General features: G+C 50.7%; 1 protein-coding gene across 1 annotated transcript in view; it reads right to left on the bottom strand.

The window, feature by feature from the left end:
* Lrfn2 (leucine rich repeat and fibronectin type III domain containing 2) overlaps nucleotides 1-21296 on the bottom strand; it is a 137837-nt gene that overhangs the window by 15947 nt on the left and 100594 nt on the right. Inside the window, exon 2 of the mRNA XM_042671945.1 lies at nucleotides 8014-9462. Coding sequence (XP_042527879.1) covers nucleotides 8014-9437 — 1424 coding nt within the window. The 5' untranslated portion in view covers nucleotides 9438-9462. The remainder of the gene's footprint in view (nucleotides 1-8013; nucleotides 9463-21296) is intronic.

Raw genomic sequence — 21296 nt, 5'->3', positions numbered from 1 at the left:
AGCTGGGCTGTAGTTTGCTTTGCAACCTCTCCTGTCTCCTGCGGCCGCCAGGGCTCCCATAACACCCTCCATCACATCAGCATCCCCCGTGGACCAATCCCAGAGGAAGTGACCTCAGCATTCCCCAGACTTCTACGCCTTATATAGACACAAACAAATCCACCTCTAATGGTGTTACCTCAGGCTCTTTGATCTGCAAAGGGAGGGCTTTGGGACCGGGTCCAGTTCCTAGGCCCACTGTAGGCAGGGGTGGGGAGAGCAGGGTTTAAGACTGAGCATGAGCGCTCAGAGAGGCAGCCCACTTCCCCTTTGATTTTATTACCAGACAGAAGCTCCCATCCTGGGACAGCCCGGGGGTCCCAAAGCCTTTCTCTCTCTGCTCAGACTTTCTCCCTGGCAAGAGGCTGGAGAGAAGGGGCGGGGGAGGAGGGGGGAGGGGGAGGGCCGGAGCAGCCTGGAGCTCACACGCACATGCCATGGCGTTTTGACAGTGGTAAAAATACCTCCCGGGTGCTTGGTGCAGGCTGTCAGCTCAGCTGCTACCATCCCAGCCTCCCAGACCCTGTGTCTGTCTGTGTCTCCCTGCTCCGCCCCCCCCCCCAGGCCTCCGCCACCCTTCCAGGTCCCCCCACACACACACCCCAAGTCCCCAACCCCAGTCAAGGCAACTTAGCAGGCCTGGCGCTTGTGTCTACAGTGGGGTTGCCTTCTTGGCTGCCTGCACCAGAAGAAGAGCACATTTGGGTGCTCTCCAGCCCTCCCCTGGGTCTCCACGAGGAAACACAAATCAGCAGATCCAACCAGTTCTGAGAGGGGAGTGGAAGGAGGTGGAGAGGCCAGCCCAACTCAGCTAAGACCAGCTCAACTCCAGCTCCATGGGTAGTGTGGCCTCTGAGATTTTTCAGGTTCTTTTGTTACACGGCATTATTGTGGCAGGAGCTGGCTGCTCCACTGGTGTCTTCAAGTCTTCACAGGTCCTTCGCTTAGCCACATCATTCTTCCCTCTGCTCTTTATTCTTTGTAGATTCCATCTAAAGTGGCCGTCCCCACTTCTTCCTTCCGAATCCTGTCTACACCTCAGAACACAGTTTTTCCTTTGCTTTGCCTGCTCCCAGAACGGCTCAGAATAGACTCTTCCCAACCCAGGTCAACCACCACTTTAGCGAGCACATGAAAACGCTCAAGAGGATCAATTTCCCTGGCCAGGCATTTACCTTGGAACCTTCATGAGGGCTAATTACTAACCAGAAAGGAGGTTGAACTTGGGGCCCCCAGCTCATTCCCGAGTCTGGAGGTTCAGTGTTTAATACCACTTGGTGAGTGGCGTTTCCAGCCCCTTATTTCCTTTAAGTGTTGTGAGGTCAGATCCCCACCCCACAGCGCGGTTCAAGGACACCAACATGTCCAGGAAGATCCAATCCATCCCTTGTGAATAGCTGAGTTATCTGTATCAAGGACTATAGAGCTGGGTTTGCCATTGTGGCCACGTCTCTGCCGCTATGACTGGGCAGATGCCTCTCTTTATACCTGGCATGTCTTTCTATTCCCACAACAATCTTGCAGGATGGATGGCACCATTATTCTCCCCATTCCAGGCGGGAGCCTGGGATTACACTCTTAACGCCCAATCCCATTCAGCTAATGGGCAATAAACATGGCCCCAGAAACAACCTTGTACTTGGTTCTGTCTTTCTACAGGGTCTTTCCAGCCATGCAGCAGAGCCTCACGGAGAGATACACGGAGTGCATGGCAAAGCCTGGCTGGGACCTACTGCTCTCTCAGGGAGTTAGGGACTGGACTCCGGGGCCATGTTGCTGCTCAGCTCCAATGGCAGGACATGAATCCCCCTGAGTGCCACTGGGAAAGTCTGAGAGATGCTAATGTGGTCCTTCTTCCCCCTCTTCCCCAATTTCTCCTATGTACCCCTCTCTTCTGCCTGTGGGCTGGCCTTTCAGAAGCAGCCAGTCTGTCCTGGGCTGCGGCTCAAGCACAGAACTTTCTCCTGTCCACATAGATAGATCCTGCCCTCTAACCTGGCAGTCTGCGATGCCACACTTATTGACACATTTTCCTTCACTCCTTGGTGGAGGTGGTTGTGATTTTTCTGGATCTTCCTGGGGGTAAAAACTGTCATTTTCCTAGATGGGAGATAGGGTTGGTGGTTTGGACAGGTGGCTGATTCTTTCTTGGATCAGGACATGGCCTGACAGCCACGGAGCCTGCAGATACTGTGGGAAGGGGCTGCTTGGCTGTCATTGGTCCCTCTTCTCTCAGAACCTTCCTTCTCTACATGGAGAAGATGGACACATCACATGGGCTGGAAGGTAAGCCTGCAGCCTGGCTAAGCCCACCCTGTGCTCGGGGAGCAAGCTTACTGTTCCCTTGACTCTCCCCCACCCCGCCCCCCTCCCTCCCCTTCCAACATCACACCTGATAACAGATGTTCTCAATGACTCTTAGAGACAAGTGTTTGTGAATGATGACATGCAGGCCACTTGACTTCCTGTGTCACACCAGAGATCAGGCTGAGTGGGCTGGGTTGTTGATCTCTTTGGGTGGGGAAGGGATTACTCTTCCCTGTTTACTTCTCTCCCTTTCTGACATGTGTTCATTAATGCTGGGCCCTCCCTGGGTGGGCAGGCTCTAATGATGAGAGCTGTCACACTGTGAGCCCTCTCCCGGCTCAGGGAAACAGGCCAGGATCCACTTGTGAACTCAGTGCGTCTGGTATGTCCAACGCCTACCTGCAGTGCTTAGCTGGCTGTACTGAGGGAGGCCAAATGGCCCAGGAGGTCAGCTTGGGCCACCAGACAGCTACAAAAGAACAAAGTACTGCCGATGGCTCCCACCAATACTTCTAGCTATTCAGGAGGCTGAGATCTGAGGATCTGTTTGAAGCCTGCCTGGGCAGGAGAATCCATGAGACCCTTATTTCCAATTAAGCAGCAAAAACCCAGAAGTCGAGCCGTGGCTTCACTAAGGAGCATGAAAGCTTCCGTGTCAGTGCCCTGGCCCTGAGTTCAAGCCCCAGTGCCCACCTGAAAATGCAAGGCATAGTTTCACTGGCACCAAACTCCAGTCATGTTTGAGTTACTTAGACTTTGGGATTGTCCACGGCCCCTCCCTCCCTAGAACACGGCCTGGAATCTCATTTTCATTCTGTGTTGCGCTCTCTCTGAGCCTCTACCAATGTCTGCCAGGTTTGGGGGCTCAAGTACCTGTGGGGTAAGGAACTCTAAAAGGCACAATTGCCTCAGGGTCCTACACTGGGGAAACATGGTGCACTTAGCTACAGCCACGTTGATTTGTTCATGAGGCTGGGAAGTCTGAAGTGGAGTTGCAAACCAAGTCAGGCTGCTGGCTCAGCATCCCAGAAGGAATCAGCAGGCCTTTCTGTGTTCCCCCTGGGGACAATTCATTTTCTAACTAGCTTCTGTCTTTGAGTCTCTATTTCTTTCCAAGCACCCACACAGTGAAAACTACAGGAGGCCAGTGGCTGAGTCTGGAATTTCCATAAGGAAATACTGGAGGCAATTAGCTTTCATAAGGAGAAAAGGTTTTCTTAGCTCACTGTTGGGAGGTTCAGAGCCAAGATGCTGTGGCCCCGTTGCTGTGGGCCTCTGGAGAAGGATGCCTAATGACAATAGCCACAAGCAGGCCATGAGGGGAAAGTGCCCGTCTCCATCTCCCTGCCCAGGACACACCCCACTGACCTCAGAACCTCTCACTAAGCCCCGACCCCAAAGATCCATAGCATCTCTCAGTTCTGCTGTTCCATGGGACTAAGCCTTTACGTGTGCATCCTTGGTGTGTATATGCGTATGGAGTATCCAAGCCACAGCAACAATCCTGCTGCTTCCTGGCTATAGGACCCTGGCAGAGCTTTATTAAATTCTTAAGTGAGACAGAGTCTAGAAGCGAAGTCACGCAGTACGATCACAATCATACGTGATTGTCCTTACTGTCATACAAGAACTCATTTTGAGAAACAGAGAAGCCACATTTTGAGAGGTCGAATCAGGAGTCTTTATTGGAGAGCCGGCAAATGCAGGTGGACTCTGTCACAAAGACCTGCAGCCCCTCAAATACACTTAATACTATGAGAAAAACGGAGTCATGCCAGTAGTAAAGCAAAGAAAGAGCAGAAAAACAATCCCCACAAACCAGATCAACTCCAATGGAGAGTTGAAGTAGGATATCCTGGTGACCAGAGGTGAGCCAGGAGCCAGGGGCCATAAGACACAAGGCAAAATGGCACCTGAGCTGGTCTGGGCCTAAATAAGGTCAGGATCAGGGGGCAGGGTTACAGAAAACTCAAGAGATTCCCGAGTTCAAAGCACAGGACTGACAGGTCCAGTAACCTCTCATCCAAGTCCCCACCCTGCCTATAGGAATTCAGGCACGCCCATCACCTGGATGGGGAACTTCTCTGTCTCTATCATAAAGACAAGATGGAGCCTGTTACCCTATCATCCACCATGTGCCCAAGAGGGCACTGGTACCCTTATTTTATTACTACTTAGCTTCTAGGCTCACACTTAGATTGACCCTAAAACTCTGTAAATCAATCCATTTAAAGAAAGGCTGAATTACAAATCTACTCTTTCTGTTCCATTTCCTTACCCAGGAAGACATACAAAATAATGGCCTTGTTTTATGTTGCTCTTACTCTCCTTCCTCCTCCTCCTCCTCCTCCCCTATCCCTTACTCCTTTGCCATGACCCTTGGTCCCTTCTATAGGCCCACAGTATTTGGAGACCTTTCTATGTATACCTCGTCTAGTCTTCATCACTAGACAAAAAATAAAATGAAGTCACCATTGTCACCTGCATTTTTAACTCTGATGGTTCCATTTTATTTTCATTATATTTATAATTCCAGATTCCTAGTCAACAAATAAAAGTGACTTTGAATTCCCATCTTGAAAGTCTATAGAAACACAGCCCTCTCTGCCCTGCCCTGGCATTTGTGAGACACCCCAGGGGCACCGTTTTGGGGCCATTGGTGTGTTGCTATGTAGATGTTCTCATCTTCTTCCCATCTTCCTGAACCCTGAGCCCATCACCCCACACCTGTGCCAGTGCAGAGCTGCTAAGTTTTTGCCTTTATGCTTCTTACCAAAGTTGAGTCCATATATTAAATTCACAAGGGAAGAAATATACTTATTTTCCAAAGGTCAGTCTCACACATTATCAAAGAAATGTAAATTAAAATGAGTTCCATTTTTTTCTACCTCTCAAACTGGCAAAGATGAAAGGCATTCTTTATATTCCATATCCAAAAGGGTGTGGTCAACACAGGCAGTGCCTAGAACCACGGAGTGTCAGGGTAAATAAATACTTATGTGGAACATGCAAACATTATAATTTACTGGTTAAGCCAATGATTCAACTCCCAGGAAAATAGGTTGAGAAAAATCATTGAGAATGCACTAGTATTTATATATAAAAATACCATCATGACCTTCCATTTTGTATTGATAAATGGCAAATAACTTAACTTGAATGTCCAATGATTAAAGATTGTCTACATCAGTTACCATGGAGCCAAGCCAAAAAAAAAAATGTTTCAATTCCATGGGAACTGAGCAAACGGTCACATTCAGTGGACAGGATTAAGCTACAATAATATACACTAGATTGGCCATAAATACAATTAGGATTATTATAAAACAGAAAGGTGCTTTCCCAAATACCTCTCTGGTTTAAATGTGGATGGTGCAGAATGAGTAATTTTCATTTCCTTCTTTATATCTTTTCTCCACTTTCCAAATTTTCTACAAAGACTTGACTTTTATAAGTAGAAGAACTCACATATGTATGCTTAAATTTAATTATGTATCTCTACATTTGGAGACCCATGCATGCATGTATGTGCCTCAGATTAATTCCTTTATTCTGCTTCCTTTGCTCCCAGAGACAGGATATTGCTTTCCAGCAGGGCCCAGCATGTGCAAAGAAAGGGAATCCTGGCTGGGCTGTGTTTTCTGGGTACACCCACCCTCAGGCTCCTATACCCTGCTCTTCCCATCAAATATGCTCCCCAAAGCCACACAACCGGTGGCTCACATCTGTAATCCTAACTACTCAGGAGGCTGAGACCTGAGGATCGCAGTTCAAAGTCATCCAGGGCTGGATTCATGAGATTCTTATCTCCAATTAACCATCAAGTGTCCAAGTGGTCGAATACTAGACTTGAGCAAAAAAGCTCAGGGATAGTGCCCAGGCCCTGAGTTCAAGCCCCAGGATGGACACACCCACCCCTCTGTCCCCCACCCCACATAAATATGTCAACAATTAGGCAGAGGTGCCCGTGGCCTAGGGGATAAAGTCTGTGTGTTTCTTTCTGAAACCTATCGTTCTGCATGCATGAAATTAAACACAGAAGATGCTGAAGGACAGCAGATTTTCCTTGAGCCATAGATTCTAAGCCATGTCCTTCCTATTCCCTAGAAATTGAGGCTGGCCTCGGAAGGGATTCGTCTGTGTCGGCTCTCCTATCCCGTAGTACTCTGATAGATTCTATTTCATCTCTCTACTACCCAGTCTCTCTTTCTACCCAGCCTGGGGAATGACCCCTTACCCTTCACAGTAACTTTACAAGGTCACTATCATTGTCTCCACTTCCATGAGAAGACTGGAGACCAGAAGGCTCAACTCATGTGGGAAGATGACTCCTTCTAAGTCTCATGAGTAGGGCTCATGCCATCAGAGATCAAGGGCCACGGGCCACCTTTCTCCCCTTCAAGGCTGGGTAGAGGTCTTCTGGAAGGAAGAAGTTGCCTGAGTATGAATCTATGTGGTCCTTGGGGGAAAGAAACCCAGAGCACAGACATCGGAGGGTCTGACCCTTTGATGCAGCCTTTCCTGAAGCAGTTGCCTGACTTTTCGGTGATATAAGCCAACCCATTTCTGCTTCCATTTTCTTTCTTTTCTTTTTATTTCCCTCCAGTCATTTTGATTGAATTACCTGTCACCAGATATCCATTCTAAGTCTAACATAAATGATGTCCATTTTACAGGTAAAGAAACTAAGGCAGGCCAGGAAAATCAAAGGACAAGCAAGTGGCAGAGCCATGATAAAACCCTGCCCTCCCCACCCCACACACACACTTCCAATGATCTTGCTGACTTCAAATGACAGCTTGCAAGTCAGATCCTCTGGCTAAGAGATCCTCACACTGGTCTAGCGCATCAGCCAACTGGTCTCAAAGCATCAAGTTTAGAGACTCAAAGCCACCACTGCCCCCTGCCTGGGTCCTTCTATGGCTTCTCTTCAGCTGCCATGTGTGGTCCTTTCCTTCTTCAACTGAAGTAAGGAGACTGGGTCTAAGTAATATGCCTTGTCCTTACAGCCATTCTGGGTGGAGGGGACTTGCCACCCAGCTCTGAAAAGCCTAGAGTTGAGAGAAGCTACTCCTTGAATTTCAGAGGTCATGCTGTTGAGTCTCAGGAGAGCTTTTGCTACAGGGAGAATGCCCATCCTCCACGATCTCCCTAAATGGTTTCATTCACTCTCCTCTGAGGCTTTCTCCCTCTATGGTTAAGGCATGTCCCTCCCACCTATAGGGCAAGTTTACGCTGACTCCAGAGCTACTTCCCTCGCTGGAAAGTTCTGCTGGTACCTGAGCTACTTCCCAATACAGTCTGCTTTGGTTGGGCTTGGGGTGCCCCGCCCAAACGTGGTTTTGTCTTTACACGCTGTGTGCTAGCTCTGCTCTGGGCGGCTGGTCTTTGAGACAAGAATCCACCCACAGCGGCCGGCTCTCCATTAAGGACTGCCGATTCGACCTCTCAAAGTGTGGCTTCTCTGTTTCTCCCTACGGAACTCCCTTACAACAAACCTCGAAGCAGCCCTCTCTTTCGATCTCCTCTTACATGCCTAGAGGTGTCACGGCTGGCCCCAGAGGAGGCCTAAAGGTGGGAAGAGCTCCAACCCCTACACCCTCCAGCCCCACTGGCCACCTCCCCTGCCCTTCCTGCGGCCACTCCTCCACAGTACACAGTACCCACCTGTAAATCAGTACCTCGTCGTCGGAGCAGTTGTACTGCAGCTGGTACATCTTCACGCGGGGTGCGGATTTGCTGACCGTCCACTTGACCAGGGCTGAGGTGGTGGTCACATCGGACACCAGCACCGCGCGGTCAGGGGCACTTTTGGGGGGTTCTCCAGCCCCACTGCCTCCTGCGCCTCCTGCGCCCCCTGCTCCCCCCCCCCGGCCCGTCTTGCTGGAGCCCGTGATGTCGGAGAGGCGGGACTTGGGGGCAGCAGTGCGGCTGGTGCTGTTGCTCAGGTGCGGCAGCTGCACGATGGACACCTCCACCGTGGCTGTGGCCTCGCCCGCGGCGTTGGCAGCGATGCAGGTGAAGGCACCGCTGTCCTGAGAGGTGGTGATGAGGATGTCCAGGGTGCCGTTCTCATACACCGCGGTCCTGGAGGAGTTCCCCACCAGGCGGTCATCAGGGGTCACCCAGTGGATAAGGGGACCGGGGTCCCCGATGGCTTTGCACTTGAGCGTGGCCGCCTGGCCCTCCAGAACCAACAGCTTGTGCGTGTGCTGCGTGATGAGAGGAGGCTCGCACACGAACTCCTCCTCACGCACATGCCAGAAGTAGCGACCCTTGAGCCCCCCCGGCGACCCACACGTCTCCAGGTCGTCTTCCCTCTCCAGTCTCCGCAGCCAGAGCAGCTCACAGTTACAGTGCAGCGGGTTCCCCCCGAAGCTGAAGGACAACGGCGGGGCGAAGGGCGTGGCCGTCAGAGCAAAAGCTTGGGAGCGTGCAAAGATGGGGTCCGGGGGCAGCTTCTGCAGCCGGTTGGAGGTGAGGTCCAGGCGGGCCAGTTTCTGCAGGTCGGCGAAGGTGCCCTCGGCGATGTGGTCCAGCAGGTTGTGGTCCAGGCTCAGCTGGTGCAGGTTGATCATGCGCCGCACCGAGTCCCAGGGCAGGCCGTGGAGGTTGTTGTAGGAGAGGTCCAGGTCCTCCAGCGTCAGCAGGAAGTCCTCGAAGGCGTCGTCGGCAATGCCCCCCAGCTGGTTGTTGTTGACGATGAGGTGTTGCAGGTTAACCAGACCCCGGAGGGTGTCCTCGCCAAGGCTAGGCAGCCGGTTGCTGTCAAGGTGCAGGGAGCGGAGACTCTCGAGGTCCAGGAAGGAGAAGGGCTGGATATGGCTGATGGTGTTCCTGGACAGTGTCAGATCCACCAGGCCGGTCATGTTGGCAAAGTCCTGGCGGCCGATGTGGATGATGAAGTTCCCTCCCAGGCGTAGCTCCACCGTCCGGCGATCGATGTCGGGGGGTACGAAGAGCAGTCCCTTGGAGGGGCACAGGGTCCCCAGTGACTCAGACAGGTTCTGGCAGACACAGTACTTGGGGCAGGCATCGACTACAGCAAACGCCATGCCAAATGCCAGCAGCCCACCAAGCAGGGTCTCCATGGTCTGGTCACTCAGGCCTCCGTGCCTGGAAAGAAGGGACACAAGGTCAAGGTCAAAAAGGAACTCCCTAATGTCCTAGCCCAGAGCTTCCGCCTCCCCTTCCTGCCTCCCTCCCTTCCCTCTCACAAATCCACTGCCTGAGGAGTTAGCAGAGAATGTGCTCTGGCAAGATCTCCTGTCTTCTAATGCAAGCTCTCTAATTCAGTTCTACTTTCATCTGTTTTTTTCCCTAGTGTTTGTCATCTTGAACATACTACTTCATTCATCCATTGATGGTGTTTATTTACTATTTCTTCTAGTAACTCCAGGAAAGCATGAATTTTTGTCTGTTTTCTGAGTTGCTATGTCCCAAGCATCTAGTACAATAGTTGGAACAAGGTAAACCCTCAGACAATATTTCTTGGATGGATGGGTAGATGGAAGGATGTATGTAGGGACAAATGGATAGGTAGATGGATGAGTGGATGGATAGATGACAGATGGATAAGTGGGTGGATGAATAGGTGGATGGATGGAAGCATGGACAGATGGATGGATGGATGATTGGATGGATAGATGGATAAATGTATGTGTGTGTATATATATGACTGGATGGATGGAGGCATGCATACATGAATGGATAGACTGGATGGATGGGAAGCTGACCCAACTTAGTGGTTTATCCAAAACCATTGAGTTTGAAAAGGTGTTAAGGCTGTCTTTTGAAGTACTGTGTTACCATTTTAGTTGGTTTATACTTAGTATGAAATGAAATAGGACCAGAATTCTTCACTAACAAAGATATGGACAAGAAGGGAGTTGGCCCTGAGAGATGCCAGGATTTGGATGATTTTCTTTACTGAGGGGAATTACACAGTTCACAATGCTTTGAGAATTCATCACACTGAAGAATGGGGTGAATAGGGAGACAAAAGAATGAACTTGTCATGGCGGGGGTGGTAGGCTTCAGAAGCAAGGGAAGGATTACAGATATACACGCACAAGGATTGGCCAGGAGCCCACGGTCTCATTGGCTGTCACAGAGCTTTCCCTAATGCTCTGCCTTCAAGATACCCTATGCTAAATGTCCCTGTCCTCTACTGGGTATTTTCTCCTTGGAACCCAGCCCACTCTCATCTCCTCCATATTTTACCTGCTCATCTTGTTTGTTTCTCTTCTGTGTTAGGGGCAAAGCCCTAAGAGGAAGGAGGTTACTTTTATTGACCACGCTATGCTCAGGGCCAAGACACCACCTAGGATTTAGTAGCAGTTTTACATGGATGAACACCTGGTACAGTAGGAAACAAGGGTGTGTGTGTGTGTGTGTGTGTGTGTGTGTGTGTGTGTGTGTGAGTGTGTGCGTGATTTGGGTCTTAGAGTTTTCTCATGCCCCCTTGTTATATCAAATTTATATAACTTCTTTCTGGAGTGCTGAAAATAACCAGTTGGGTTGGACTCTGGGAAAACCTTGCACACCAGTTGTGTGGCATCTTGCAGACTAATATCTCTTAAACTGCCTTCTGGAATTGCTAATGATGGATCCACAGAAGTGGCTTCTGAGGTCAATAAGGTGCTGAAGTGTGGCCTTCTCATTTGCCCTTGCAAGAGCACTCTGCAAATTAACAAGTTCAGAAGAGTTGAGAAAAACTGCTGTAGTAAAGATACTGGATTAATGCTTAAGTCTGCATTATTCTTGTTTTCGAGGAATTAGAGTTCTAGAAATCTCAGTTTGAGAATCATTAGTATGTTGTAGTATTTATTTATGTGCTGGGTCTGGGACTTGAACTCTGGCCCTGGGCACTGTCCCTTAGTTTTTTTCACTCAAGTCTAGCACTCTACCATTTGAGCAATGGCATATGTTTTTGCAGTTAATTGGAGTTGAGTCTCACAGACTTTCTTTTCCTAGCTGGCTTTGAACCATGATCCTCAGATCTCAGCCTCTTGACCAGCTAGGATTATAGGCGTGAGCTCCCAGCAGCTGACTCATTCACAGTTCATGATGTATGGAAGCCTTCCATCTGTCACTGGTCTCTGTGTGCTAATGGCTTCTAGCCTTCGCGGTCCCTATTTGATTGGGGCCTAATAAAACCAATGGAATCTTCTCCATCCACTTGACTGGGCCATAATAGAACACATGAAATCTTCTACTTTCAACACTAGCTCCTCTAGGGATTCCCACCTATCCTTCCCTAGTCCCCTTGACACAAAACAAAATTGTGATATTCCTCTGACTACAGTGGCTGCCCCAGTAGAATTGGGTGGTCTCTAGTGCCCAGTGGGATGCAGGAGAGATACATCCAAGGGTGCCCCTTGGTGACAAAGCCTGAAGAGGCTGTGGGTATAGGTAGGAAGGGGTGAAGGACAGGTGAGTGTTGAGTGGCTCCATGAGGAGGGCCATGGAACCAGCAGCTCTTATCAACAAATGCCACCATGTTCTAAAACTAAGCAACACTGGCCCATATTTTCTCTCAGGTCACACCTGGAAAGTGATCATGTTTGTGAGGTTCACATGGGTCTAGGCTCAAGGATACCCCATCAGTTGTGCTAGCCCCTCCGGTTTGTTCCTCCAGACCTCCCCCTCCCCAACCCCGGCCTCTCTACCAGCTGTGTCCTGGGACCCTGACCCCTAGGGACCAGATCAGTGCAATATGCACTTGTCTTGCTAACAGCATCCTTTGAGTCTTCCCATCCTAGGCTGGAAGGCCCCAGGATGGCAGCATGCAAGGAAGGCACTTTCAGATGCTCATTCTGGAGCTAGAGGCATGCAGCCCACTGCCTCACACCGCTCTGTCTTTGTTAATTATGCCAAATGAATCACATTATAAAAAAAAAAAGAGTTTGTTGAGGATTAACCAACATCTAATGAATTCAAATCTATGACATAATAGAGCCGGGTAAATATATTTTAAGCAATCAGTGTGCAAGATTACTGACAGAGAAGTGACTATTGCATCTTAATTAAAGTTGTATTCTGAGAACTGTCAATGCATTGCCCTCACAGCCAAACAAAGAGTAGTTTCAACTTCCAATGGAGAAGAAGACAAAGGACTGGATTGGTGCCTGACCAGGGCTGGGGTGGGGTTCCCTCCTGGTTGCAGGTAGTTGAGACAAATGCTGGAAGGAGGGGCTCTGGCCTGAGTCCCTCTGGGAAGTTCCCCGGGGGGCGGATGGTGGAGAGCAGGGAGAGGTGGCCATGAGAAAGCCAAAGCTGAGACTAGAGGGGAAAGACCGATGAAAAGCGTGTGGTGGGGCTGTGGGGTTTTCTGTGTGTGAACAAAGCTGGTAAAGGCAGGTAGGGATGGAGGAATCCGAGTACGAATGTGGCTGGGCAGAGGAGCCTGGTATCCAATGTCCAAATCAGCCTTCAGAGCAGGAGGGCCTCCGCAGAGGAGCAGAGCTGCCAGCTTGTATAGAGGAGCGGGCAGGAGGTGGTCAGGTGAGGCAGACTGGGAGGAAGGTTGGGGGGAGTCCCCTCTTCCCCACAGTGCTCCCCAGTCAGCCTGATCTTGGGTGCTCACCACAAACAGTGACTCCCCAACTTTGATTGGATTTCCTCGCATGCTTCTTCCAAACGTGCATGGGGGGGATGCAGTACATGTCCCTAGTGGGTGTTCCCGGGGGACTGAACCACCTGCCCACTCCTACCTTGTGGTGGTCCTGAGTCCTGTGGTCTTCTCCCCCCACCCCCCCACCACCAAGCTTCCCCTGGAAAGAAGCACAGCTGACCCCAAGGATTGCCTGGTCTCAGGCCATTCTGAGTAGAGAGGCCGCTGCAGGCCTCATCAGGAACTGATTGCTCCACTATGGAATGGCTTAGGAACTGGCGACGGACCAGCTGTTCCTCTACGTTTGCGTTTTTTTTTTCTGCTTGGGGAAAAGACTAGAAGGAACATTGGTGTACTCAGAAGGAGAGGCCTGGTTGGTTCAGAAAGACACAGCTGTCAGGACCTGGTGGTAATGAGTCACTCACCACACCTGCGCGCGCGCGCACGCGCACACACACACACACGCGCGCGCGCGCGCGCGCACACACACACACACACACACACACACAGAGCAAATATAGCATTGTGGGTCTAGGCTGTGGGTTTATAATCCAAGCTTCCAGATGGAGTTTTCTATTTAAAACAACAGGAACAAAGAAAGATGATGACAGTGGAGAGTGCTGGATGCAGAGGCAGAAAATCAAAATGAAAACTCTCTGGCTGGAAGATGTGAGACCCCAGACTTTCCTCCCTTCTCCCTGCTCCCAAGCTGTCTCCCTGGCTGAACCACCATGAGCCGCTCCAGACACAAGAAACAACAGTTAGCAGATGGCTGGTCTCTCTATGTAAGCTGTCTCTCCATCTTGATTTCCATTTAAAAGATACCTTAGCAACCAGCCTGAGCCACCGCCCCCTTGGTAAGTCCCTCCTGCCTGTAAATCAAGTACAAGGCTTGTCTCCAACTTCAGGTAAAAAGACCCAACCCTCCAGGGTGCTCCAGGCTGGGTGAGCGTGAATTAATAAGAATGGGAGGGGCTGGGGAAAGGAGGCAGCCATCTACACCTGCACCTCCTTTTTTTTTTGCCAGACTTCCCCTCCCAGACTTTTGCTACTCCCCATAAATCACAAGCCTGATCAAGAGGAGCACTGGAAGAAGCAGAGGCTCTGGGGAGAGGCCTGGGGGTAGGTAGGGAGGAAATCTGACTTCCTTCCCTGTGGATGGGGCGGAGAGGGGGTAGTACGGGACCCAGGATACCCACAGATTCCCAAAATGATCATATACACTTCCTTCTAAGGGCAAGGAAAATGAGTTGGCATGGGGAAGCTGGTTTTCTGAGCACTGACACTGTCCACTCAGCATAGGGATCCTGCGAGAACCTTGAAAAGAGGAGGGAGGCAGTGCCACGTGTGGGAAGGGGTGAGGGGTGGGGTGGGGTGGGGTAGTCCTTGGGTCCAGATTGCTCCTTGCTTGGCCCGAGGCACAGCCTCTGATCTTGGAGAGCCACACGTTTGATGGTAGAATCACGGCTTGTAAAGGCCATTGCCCTAGAAGGTGCCCACTTCATGGCTAGAGGAAGATAACCCACCATATAATACGGGCCTGTGCTGTCCCTTACGTGAAGCGGGGGGTGGGGGGGGAGAGCCGCCTTGTGGACCACCCCCAAACCTTTTCATAAGCCATGCTAAAGAAAAATCAAGCTGACTCTGGAAGGATGGACAATAGCAAAGGACAGAGAACTCGTGTCTAAAACACCCAAAGGGTACCGGGAGCCCACTGAGGCCCTGCTTAAACTTCTACTGTCTGAAACAAGCAACTGCTATCAAAAGCACATTATTATTAGGCCTTGAACAGCTTCCTTCACTCTCCCAGGCATATGTGTCTGTGTTAGCAAGGCTGTAATGGCTTTTATTGTGCTGCAAGGTGATTACATGTTTGCCTGCTTCTATTCCCGTTCACCTGGGAACCCCTTCCTGGCAGGGACTGTAATTTTTGTTCAGCTCTGAATCCCCAGTGGCAAGCCATGTACCTGGCACTGGGTAGGCAGCTGGGATGCGTGAATCCCTGTGTGGATGGATACCCAGTCTTCTTGCACGGATTGCCACAGTCCCCGACACTTCTGGCAGGCGGGGCTTTCTGTTCTGCATCAGGAGCGTGCATGCTTACACCTGCCGGGCAGGCCAGGCATGCTGGGAGTGAACAGCACCCCTGACCAAAGCCAGTGGGGGACCAAGAGGATGGGCACCTTACAACCTCCTCAGCCCCCAGTGGGAACAATCTTGAAGCACATTCTAAATTGTCTTCTAGAGTACGTATTCCAATGGGGCTCAGTTTCCCCTCAGGCACCTGCTCTTTAGGCCTATATCAGGCCCACCTCCATTCTGCCATCTTATCTCCTCATTTCTCTTCTCTTTATTGTCCCCTGAAATCACCACAGGAGTGAAAAGCACTTAGACTCTCAAATCCTTGCTTCCAATCACTGTTCCACTTCTGAGGAACTTAGCCCAAGGCAAACATGTTAATTATAACTGTCATTCTATAAAGCAGCCAATCACCTGGGCTACCGTGGCAATGTGAGACGCGGGGAAATAAAAAATGACAGGAAAACCACGTACTGTGTCATCAATGACTAAAGAGAAGAAAAAATGAATGATTTATGCGATGTGGGCAGGGGTTGTGGAGACCTCAACTCACATGAATCATTGATCCTGATTGTTCTACCCAGGATGACCCGGCACTGTGGAGCAGGGTTCCTCTGTCTGTCTATCTCTCTGTCTGTCTGTCTGGAGACACGGGTGAAGCCTGTGTGGCTACTGAGTGTCTGGTTGTGAATGGTGGAAGGTCTACCTGGAGTGTGAATGTGAAGGGGGGGGAAGGGCGTGAAGAGGTCGGTGTGTGACAGCAGGCGTGCGTGACTGAGGGTGTGTGACGGTGTGTGAGTGAGGACCAGGTGGGGCTGTGTGGGAGAAGGAGGCTGGACACACACAGCATGGATGAGAAAGGAGGATGGGTGTGAGGAGGAGGGGGCCGGCCCAGAGTTCGTTTGTTCAGTTTGTTCGTTGGGAACAAATGCTATTTTACGTCAACTTCCTGCTCTCAACTTCCCAGGGATTCGCATGGCTTCCTGTGATCTGTGCCCGGGTTGGTGACATGGATAGCGGATGCGGGCAGGTCTCCCGTCTGGGTCTACGCCTCAGGCTTACCCGATTCCCACCCGTCAGCCTCCCCTCCTCCCTCAGGATGAGATGTAGGCGCTCTGATCAATAAAACTGTGCTTCGACGTGACTGTCAAGCTCAAGGTTCTTTAAACTCACCTCTGCTCTATGTTCTTTTGGAGGTCACCACTTGCAGTCTCGAGCCTGCTAATCACCATTGTCACCTGGGTGAGGTGGCACAGCGGGCTGAATTTCCAGCCATCACAGCCTCTCTGGTGTCGATCACACACTTTCCAGCAGATCCAAACCAGACACCCGAGCTGGGGCCGTCCACAGGCCTCGTGTCCTGCCGGCCTCACCAGTGCCCTCTGCTGGCGAGAAGCCCCCCCCCCCCCCCCCCCCCCCCCCCCCCCGGCTTCCCCTAGTATCACCAGCTAGGGGCAGCCTCAGGGTGATCCTCTCCAGGGCTGGTGGATGGAAGGCACTGTGGGGTGAATAACTCCACACAGGAGGCGCAAGGAATCACGCGGAACTCGTTTCCAGTGGATGGGGAAAGGTTCACGCTGCGATTTACTCTCCTCATTATATCTGACTGGGGTGAAAATGAAAATTGCCTTTCCTTGTGCCAGCTACAGGCCAGAGGAGAGACACAAGGTAGGCAACACGAAGGTCCACCATGGCCACTGGATGTGACAGTGGGATGGCGTATGAGATGGGTACAGATTTAAAGGTCACCAGAAGAAGGGTGTATTTCTTTCAATAAACTTCTCCCCCCATTGGTGAAGGGCAGAGGAGATTTATTCTGTGGAATAAATGTAAGAAAGCACGTTGACCCATCTATAGCTGCATTCAGGGAACAGACCTGAGCTTTAGGTTTTATACACAAAGAACAGGGGTAGGAGGAGGGAGGGATGCATAAGGATTGAACCACCCCAGTCATGGCTATGGTCAGGCTGGCCATTGTCTCGGTCTTTGTCTCTGGAAGGATTCATGAAGTTGTTATCATTTTGTTACTAGAGGTGAATGAGAACAAACCAGTCACTGCGGGGGTGGGTAGGGGGTGGGTGGGTGGGGTGTGGCCTGTCCTGAGCTTTGGGCCATTCTCTTCCTCTGGGGACAGGTTTGCCTTGTGCCATTAGATGCTGACCTCTGGGCAAACCCTGTCCTTCCTGGGAGTGATTGCAAAATGACCGCCAAGGGAGGATTAGAGCAGAAACTCATGCAACAGTGGAGCAGAGGAGGTAAGCTACGTTGTTGTTAATTCATGAGCACAGCAAAAGCAGCTTTTGAGCACTTTTTACCATGTCTCTCCCTCAGACTGTGGCTCTCTGAGAACTGAATCATGTCTGGCTTTTACAGCCCAAGGACCAGCCGCAAAGGACTGCCCCTAGATCTGAGGCTGGTGTTCACAGTCCTGTCTTGCCTGCTGAGCCCTGGACTGGTCTCGCTGCTCCTGCCTTGCTGGCCTCCTCACTGGCCAGCATGACCCACACCGAAGATCCTGAAAGCCTACAGGCGGCGCCAGGGATAAACTATTATTATACACCCAAGCCCCCAGTTATCACCCCCTTCTGATACCATGTGACATCGCACATCACCTACGTGATCATTCCTAATAACATGCAGAACGATTACAACAGATAGAACTTCGAGCTTTACTTCTCGACGAGCATCTGTCTGTGTGCTTCAGTTCAGCGGTGAGTGAAGACAGGGAAGCCCCCTCGGGATGAGAGCCCATCACAGACAACGAGATCCCATGTCACTCTTTCAAAATCTGGTCTTTCCAGAGCCCAGAGCAAGATCATTACTGGCTGGCCCATCCGAACTTACAGAAGACCTAAACATACGTAAGTAAGACATCTTTTTTAAATTATTTTTTTAAGTGGGGATCAACTTTATCATTTTAGAGCCCCTGCAAATGTCCTCCAAAAGCACGAGTCGCAGGAAAAAAGCCGCCATGGGAAAAGCTGGATCTGTGGGATCCCCAGCAAGCTATCTTGTCTGACATGCCCAGCCAGCTCTGGGGTGGCTCCAGGCAGCCCTCAATGGGAAGGGGGAAATGGGGAAGGACATCCAGAGTGGACAGGTGCTGAGCAGATAGGCCATCTCTGTCCTCACTGCACCTGCTACAGATCCTTCCCAAAGACCCAGTACCGGACACAGCTCTCTTCCCCCTTTTCTCTACTTTGCAAGAGAATGGGTCAAGTGCCTTTTTATGTAGTTCTTTTGTGTCCCCTAGTTCTGGGGAGAAGGGGAAGAGAGACATTACCTATCCAGATGCTGGGAGGAAGCAGATGAGTAGATCAAGAGGCTTAATGAGGAGATTGCTGATAGACACTCGAACAGGGTTAGCAGAGTCAAGAAAGTTGGGGGGCAGCACCCGCAGGCTGGCCTCAGAGGGGAACCCTTTACTCTCTCACTGCTGGCTTGAAGGGCAGAGGTAGAAGGAAGGATTAGGAGCTCAGACAGGCAGACTTGGGAGAAGAAATGGCTGAAGAGCTGAGGTCTAAAAGACAGAAGCCACAGATGATGTGCAGACTGGAAGGGAAGTAGTCAAGAGAGTAAGCATCACAAGTGCACACACACACACACACACACACACACAAACACACACACAGCCTGTGTATTCCTCCGGTGGCCACACCCCATCTAAACCCAGTGGTCCAGACAGAGTAGACTTGTGGGACACAGAGTAGAGCCAAGAAAACGTGCAGAGTTTCTTCAAAGGCATCGATGGAGGATGACCAGTAGAGAAGGAAGGGATCAGAGACCTTCTCTCTCATCGTTTCCCAAATGAGTTGCTGCATAACAGAACCACTAGAAGGTATGAGAAGGAAGAAGGAGGGGAGACAAAAGAGGAAGAAGAGAAGCGTGAGCGTCATCTGTTGGAAACTATAAACCTTGCAGACCTGGGCAGTAAATACGAATTCAATTTGCTTTAGCCATTTGCAGAATTCAGCCTTCTAAGGCTCTGACAGGCTGATCAGATAAAAACTGCTGTTGCCGCCAGGATGACACATTTAAATTTTTATTGCAAACACCAGGCTCCATTACCCTGGGATTGGCTCTCTGCGTTCCTAATCGCCTCTGCCTTCGTGTTGGAACAGGAGGGTCCCGACTCTCACTTGCAGGACAGCAGGAAGTTCCATGGGCACGGCCGGCACGTGAGCTGGGCTCTGTCCTAGCCCTGACTTAGACTTCCACCTGCTCCACTTTTCTACTATGGACCTCATTTTCCTCAAGGAGGGCAATATGGCTGAATGGAGAAATGGACATTCAATTAAGTTCATCCCCAGCTCTGCTTTGATAAGGTCTGGGTAGCAAGCAATGAAATCTCAGTCCATTTTCGTTCCATCTGTGAGACGATGGGGTAGGCAGAAATAGGTGCACAGATGCGGTGATACATGGGCATAGAACCTTCAGAGCGTGCAGGCATGCCCTTTAAATTTTAAAGAGGTATAGGATTACCCAGGCGCGAGTAGCTCACAACTGCGATCCACAACTCTACTCTCAGGAGACTGAGATCTGAGGACAGTGGTTCAGAGCCAGCTCAGGCAGAACAGTCCACGGTACTCTTATCCCCAATTAAAGGGCAAAATTCTGAGAGTAGAGTTGTAGCTCAAGTGGTAGAGCACCAGCCAAGTGAGAGCTCAGAAACTCCAGGATCTGAGCTCAAGCCCCCAGTACTGGTACCAAACCAAACCAAACCAAACCCAAACAAACAAGTGGTATTGGTGCTCATGGAACTGTTTCCCCCCTTCTCCTCCCTCCGCCTCTGACCCTGCCATCCCTGCCCCACTTTCTCTAATTCTCTTGCTTGAACCCCTGCCTCCACCTGCCCAGACCTCTGCCTTTCCTGTGCGTTCTGGATACCGACGTTCTCATTAGTGTTGCATCTTGTGTGACATGTCAGGAGTGAGGGGTGCAGGCAAGTGACATTTGTTGGTATTTTCAACTGCAATGAAAACAAACAGATTGTACTGGAGTTAAATGTCAAAGGCCCTTCTGCGTTCTGCCAGGGAGAGAGGAGTACCTCCTTTGGGGGATATAGCCTCTTCCATACCCCCATGCTCGTGAGAGACACTGATCATGCCAGGAGCCTGCAAGGAGGGGCAAATGTGCTGTGTTTGGCCAGTGTATGGCCTCATCCCATTGTGGGAAGACCTATTCCACACAGGTACTACCCAACAGAGAGCCCATTTATCACCCACCCAGCCATGTAGAGGGAACTAACTCCACACAAACAGCTCTGAAATAGATGCTAGGGGGAAAGCAATACTGACACACACACAAGGCACATTCTACATCCAGGGGGTGGACCTCCATTGGGGAGAAGATGAAGGATGAAAGCATGACATAAGAAGGAAGTTGATCATCCTTAGGAGCACAAAATTCTCCGCACGCTCGGATGGAAGTGCAGAGGGAGGGTGGGGAAGCAGATGGAGGTTTGACGGTAAGACATCAAAGATGAGCTGGGCGCTGGTGGCTCACACCTGGAATCCTAGCTACTCAGGAGGCTGAGATCTGAGGCTGGATGTTCAAAGTCAGCCCAGAGAAGTAAAAGCCCAGGAGATTCTCCTCTCCCATTAACCAGAAAGAAAACCAGCAGTGGCTCCAGAGGTGGAGTGCTGGTAGTGAGTACAAAAAGTCAAGCAAGAGCAGGAGGCCCTGAGTTCAAGCACCCAAAAGACATGAAGGAGGGACGCTTTGACAGGTACAGCGAAGGCTGTGCCTGACACTCATGTCAGAGGTGGCATGAACATAGTCACACACATGGTCACCAACGTTACTGCTATTGTTCCTAAGGCAACCTCTACTGCAAGAGTTCAAGCTGAGGAGCCTAATCACCCAGCAGTGGAACTCTGGTCAGCTTGTTTGATTCCTTAGTCCATGCAGAGATCCCAGGGTGGATGCATGCTGGATTTCCTGGAAGCATGTTTGTTTTTTCCCTCTGTGAAGAGTGTCAGAGGCTTGATTAGCTTTCACAAGTTCAACTCTCCCCAAGTTCAGCTCTCACCCTAGAAGTCAGCCAGAAAGGGGACTAGATCTTGAATCATGACTTACGCAACTGAATCTGCTGCATAAATCGAGGTTAGCAAGTTACAGATGCGGCCCTCTGTGCTCGCTCTAATGCTTGACACCTGGGTTACATGCTGAATCTAGGAACAGTCAAGCAGCTCTGGCTCAGGAATAACAGGGAGAAAGACAGGGCAAGCCTCTACCCAAGGGCAGGAGTGTCACT

Source organism: Dipodomys spectabilis, unplaced genomic scaffold (assembly GCF_019054845.1).
Source record: "Dipodomys spectabilis isolate Male_0828 unplaced genomic scaffold, ASM1905484v1 ptg000669l, whole genome shotgun sequence".
Taxonomy (NCBI): domain Eukaryota; kingdom Metazoa; phylum Chordata; class Mammalia; order Rodentia; family Heteromyidae; genus Dipodomys; species Dipodomys spectabilis.
The sequence above is the reverse complement of the archived record's forward strand: the minus strand, read 5'-3'. Positions and strand labels throughout refer to the sequence as shown.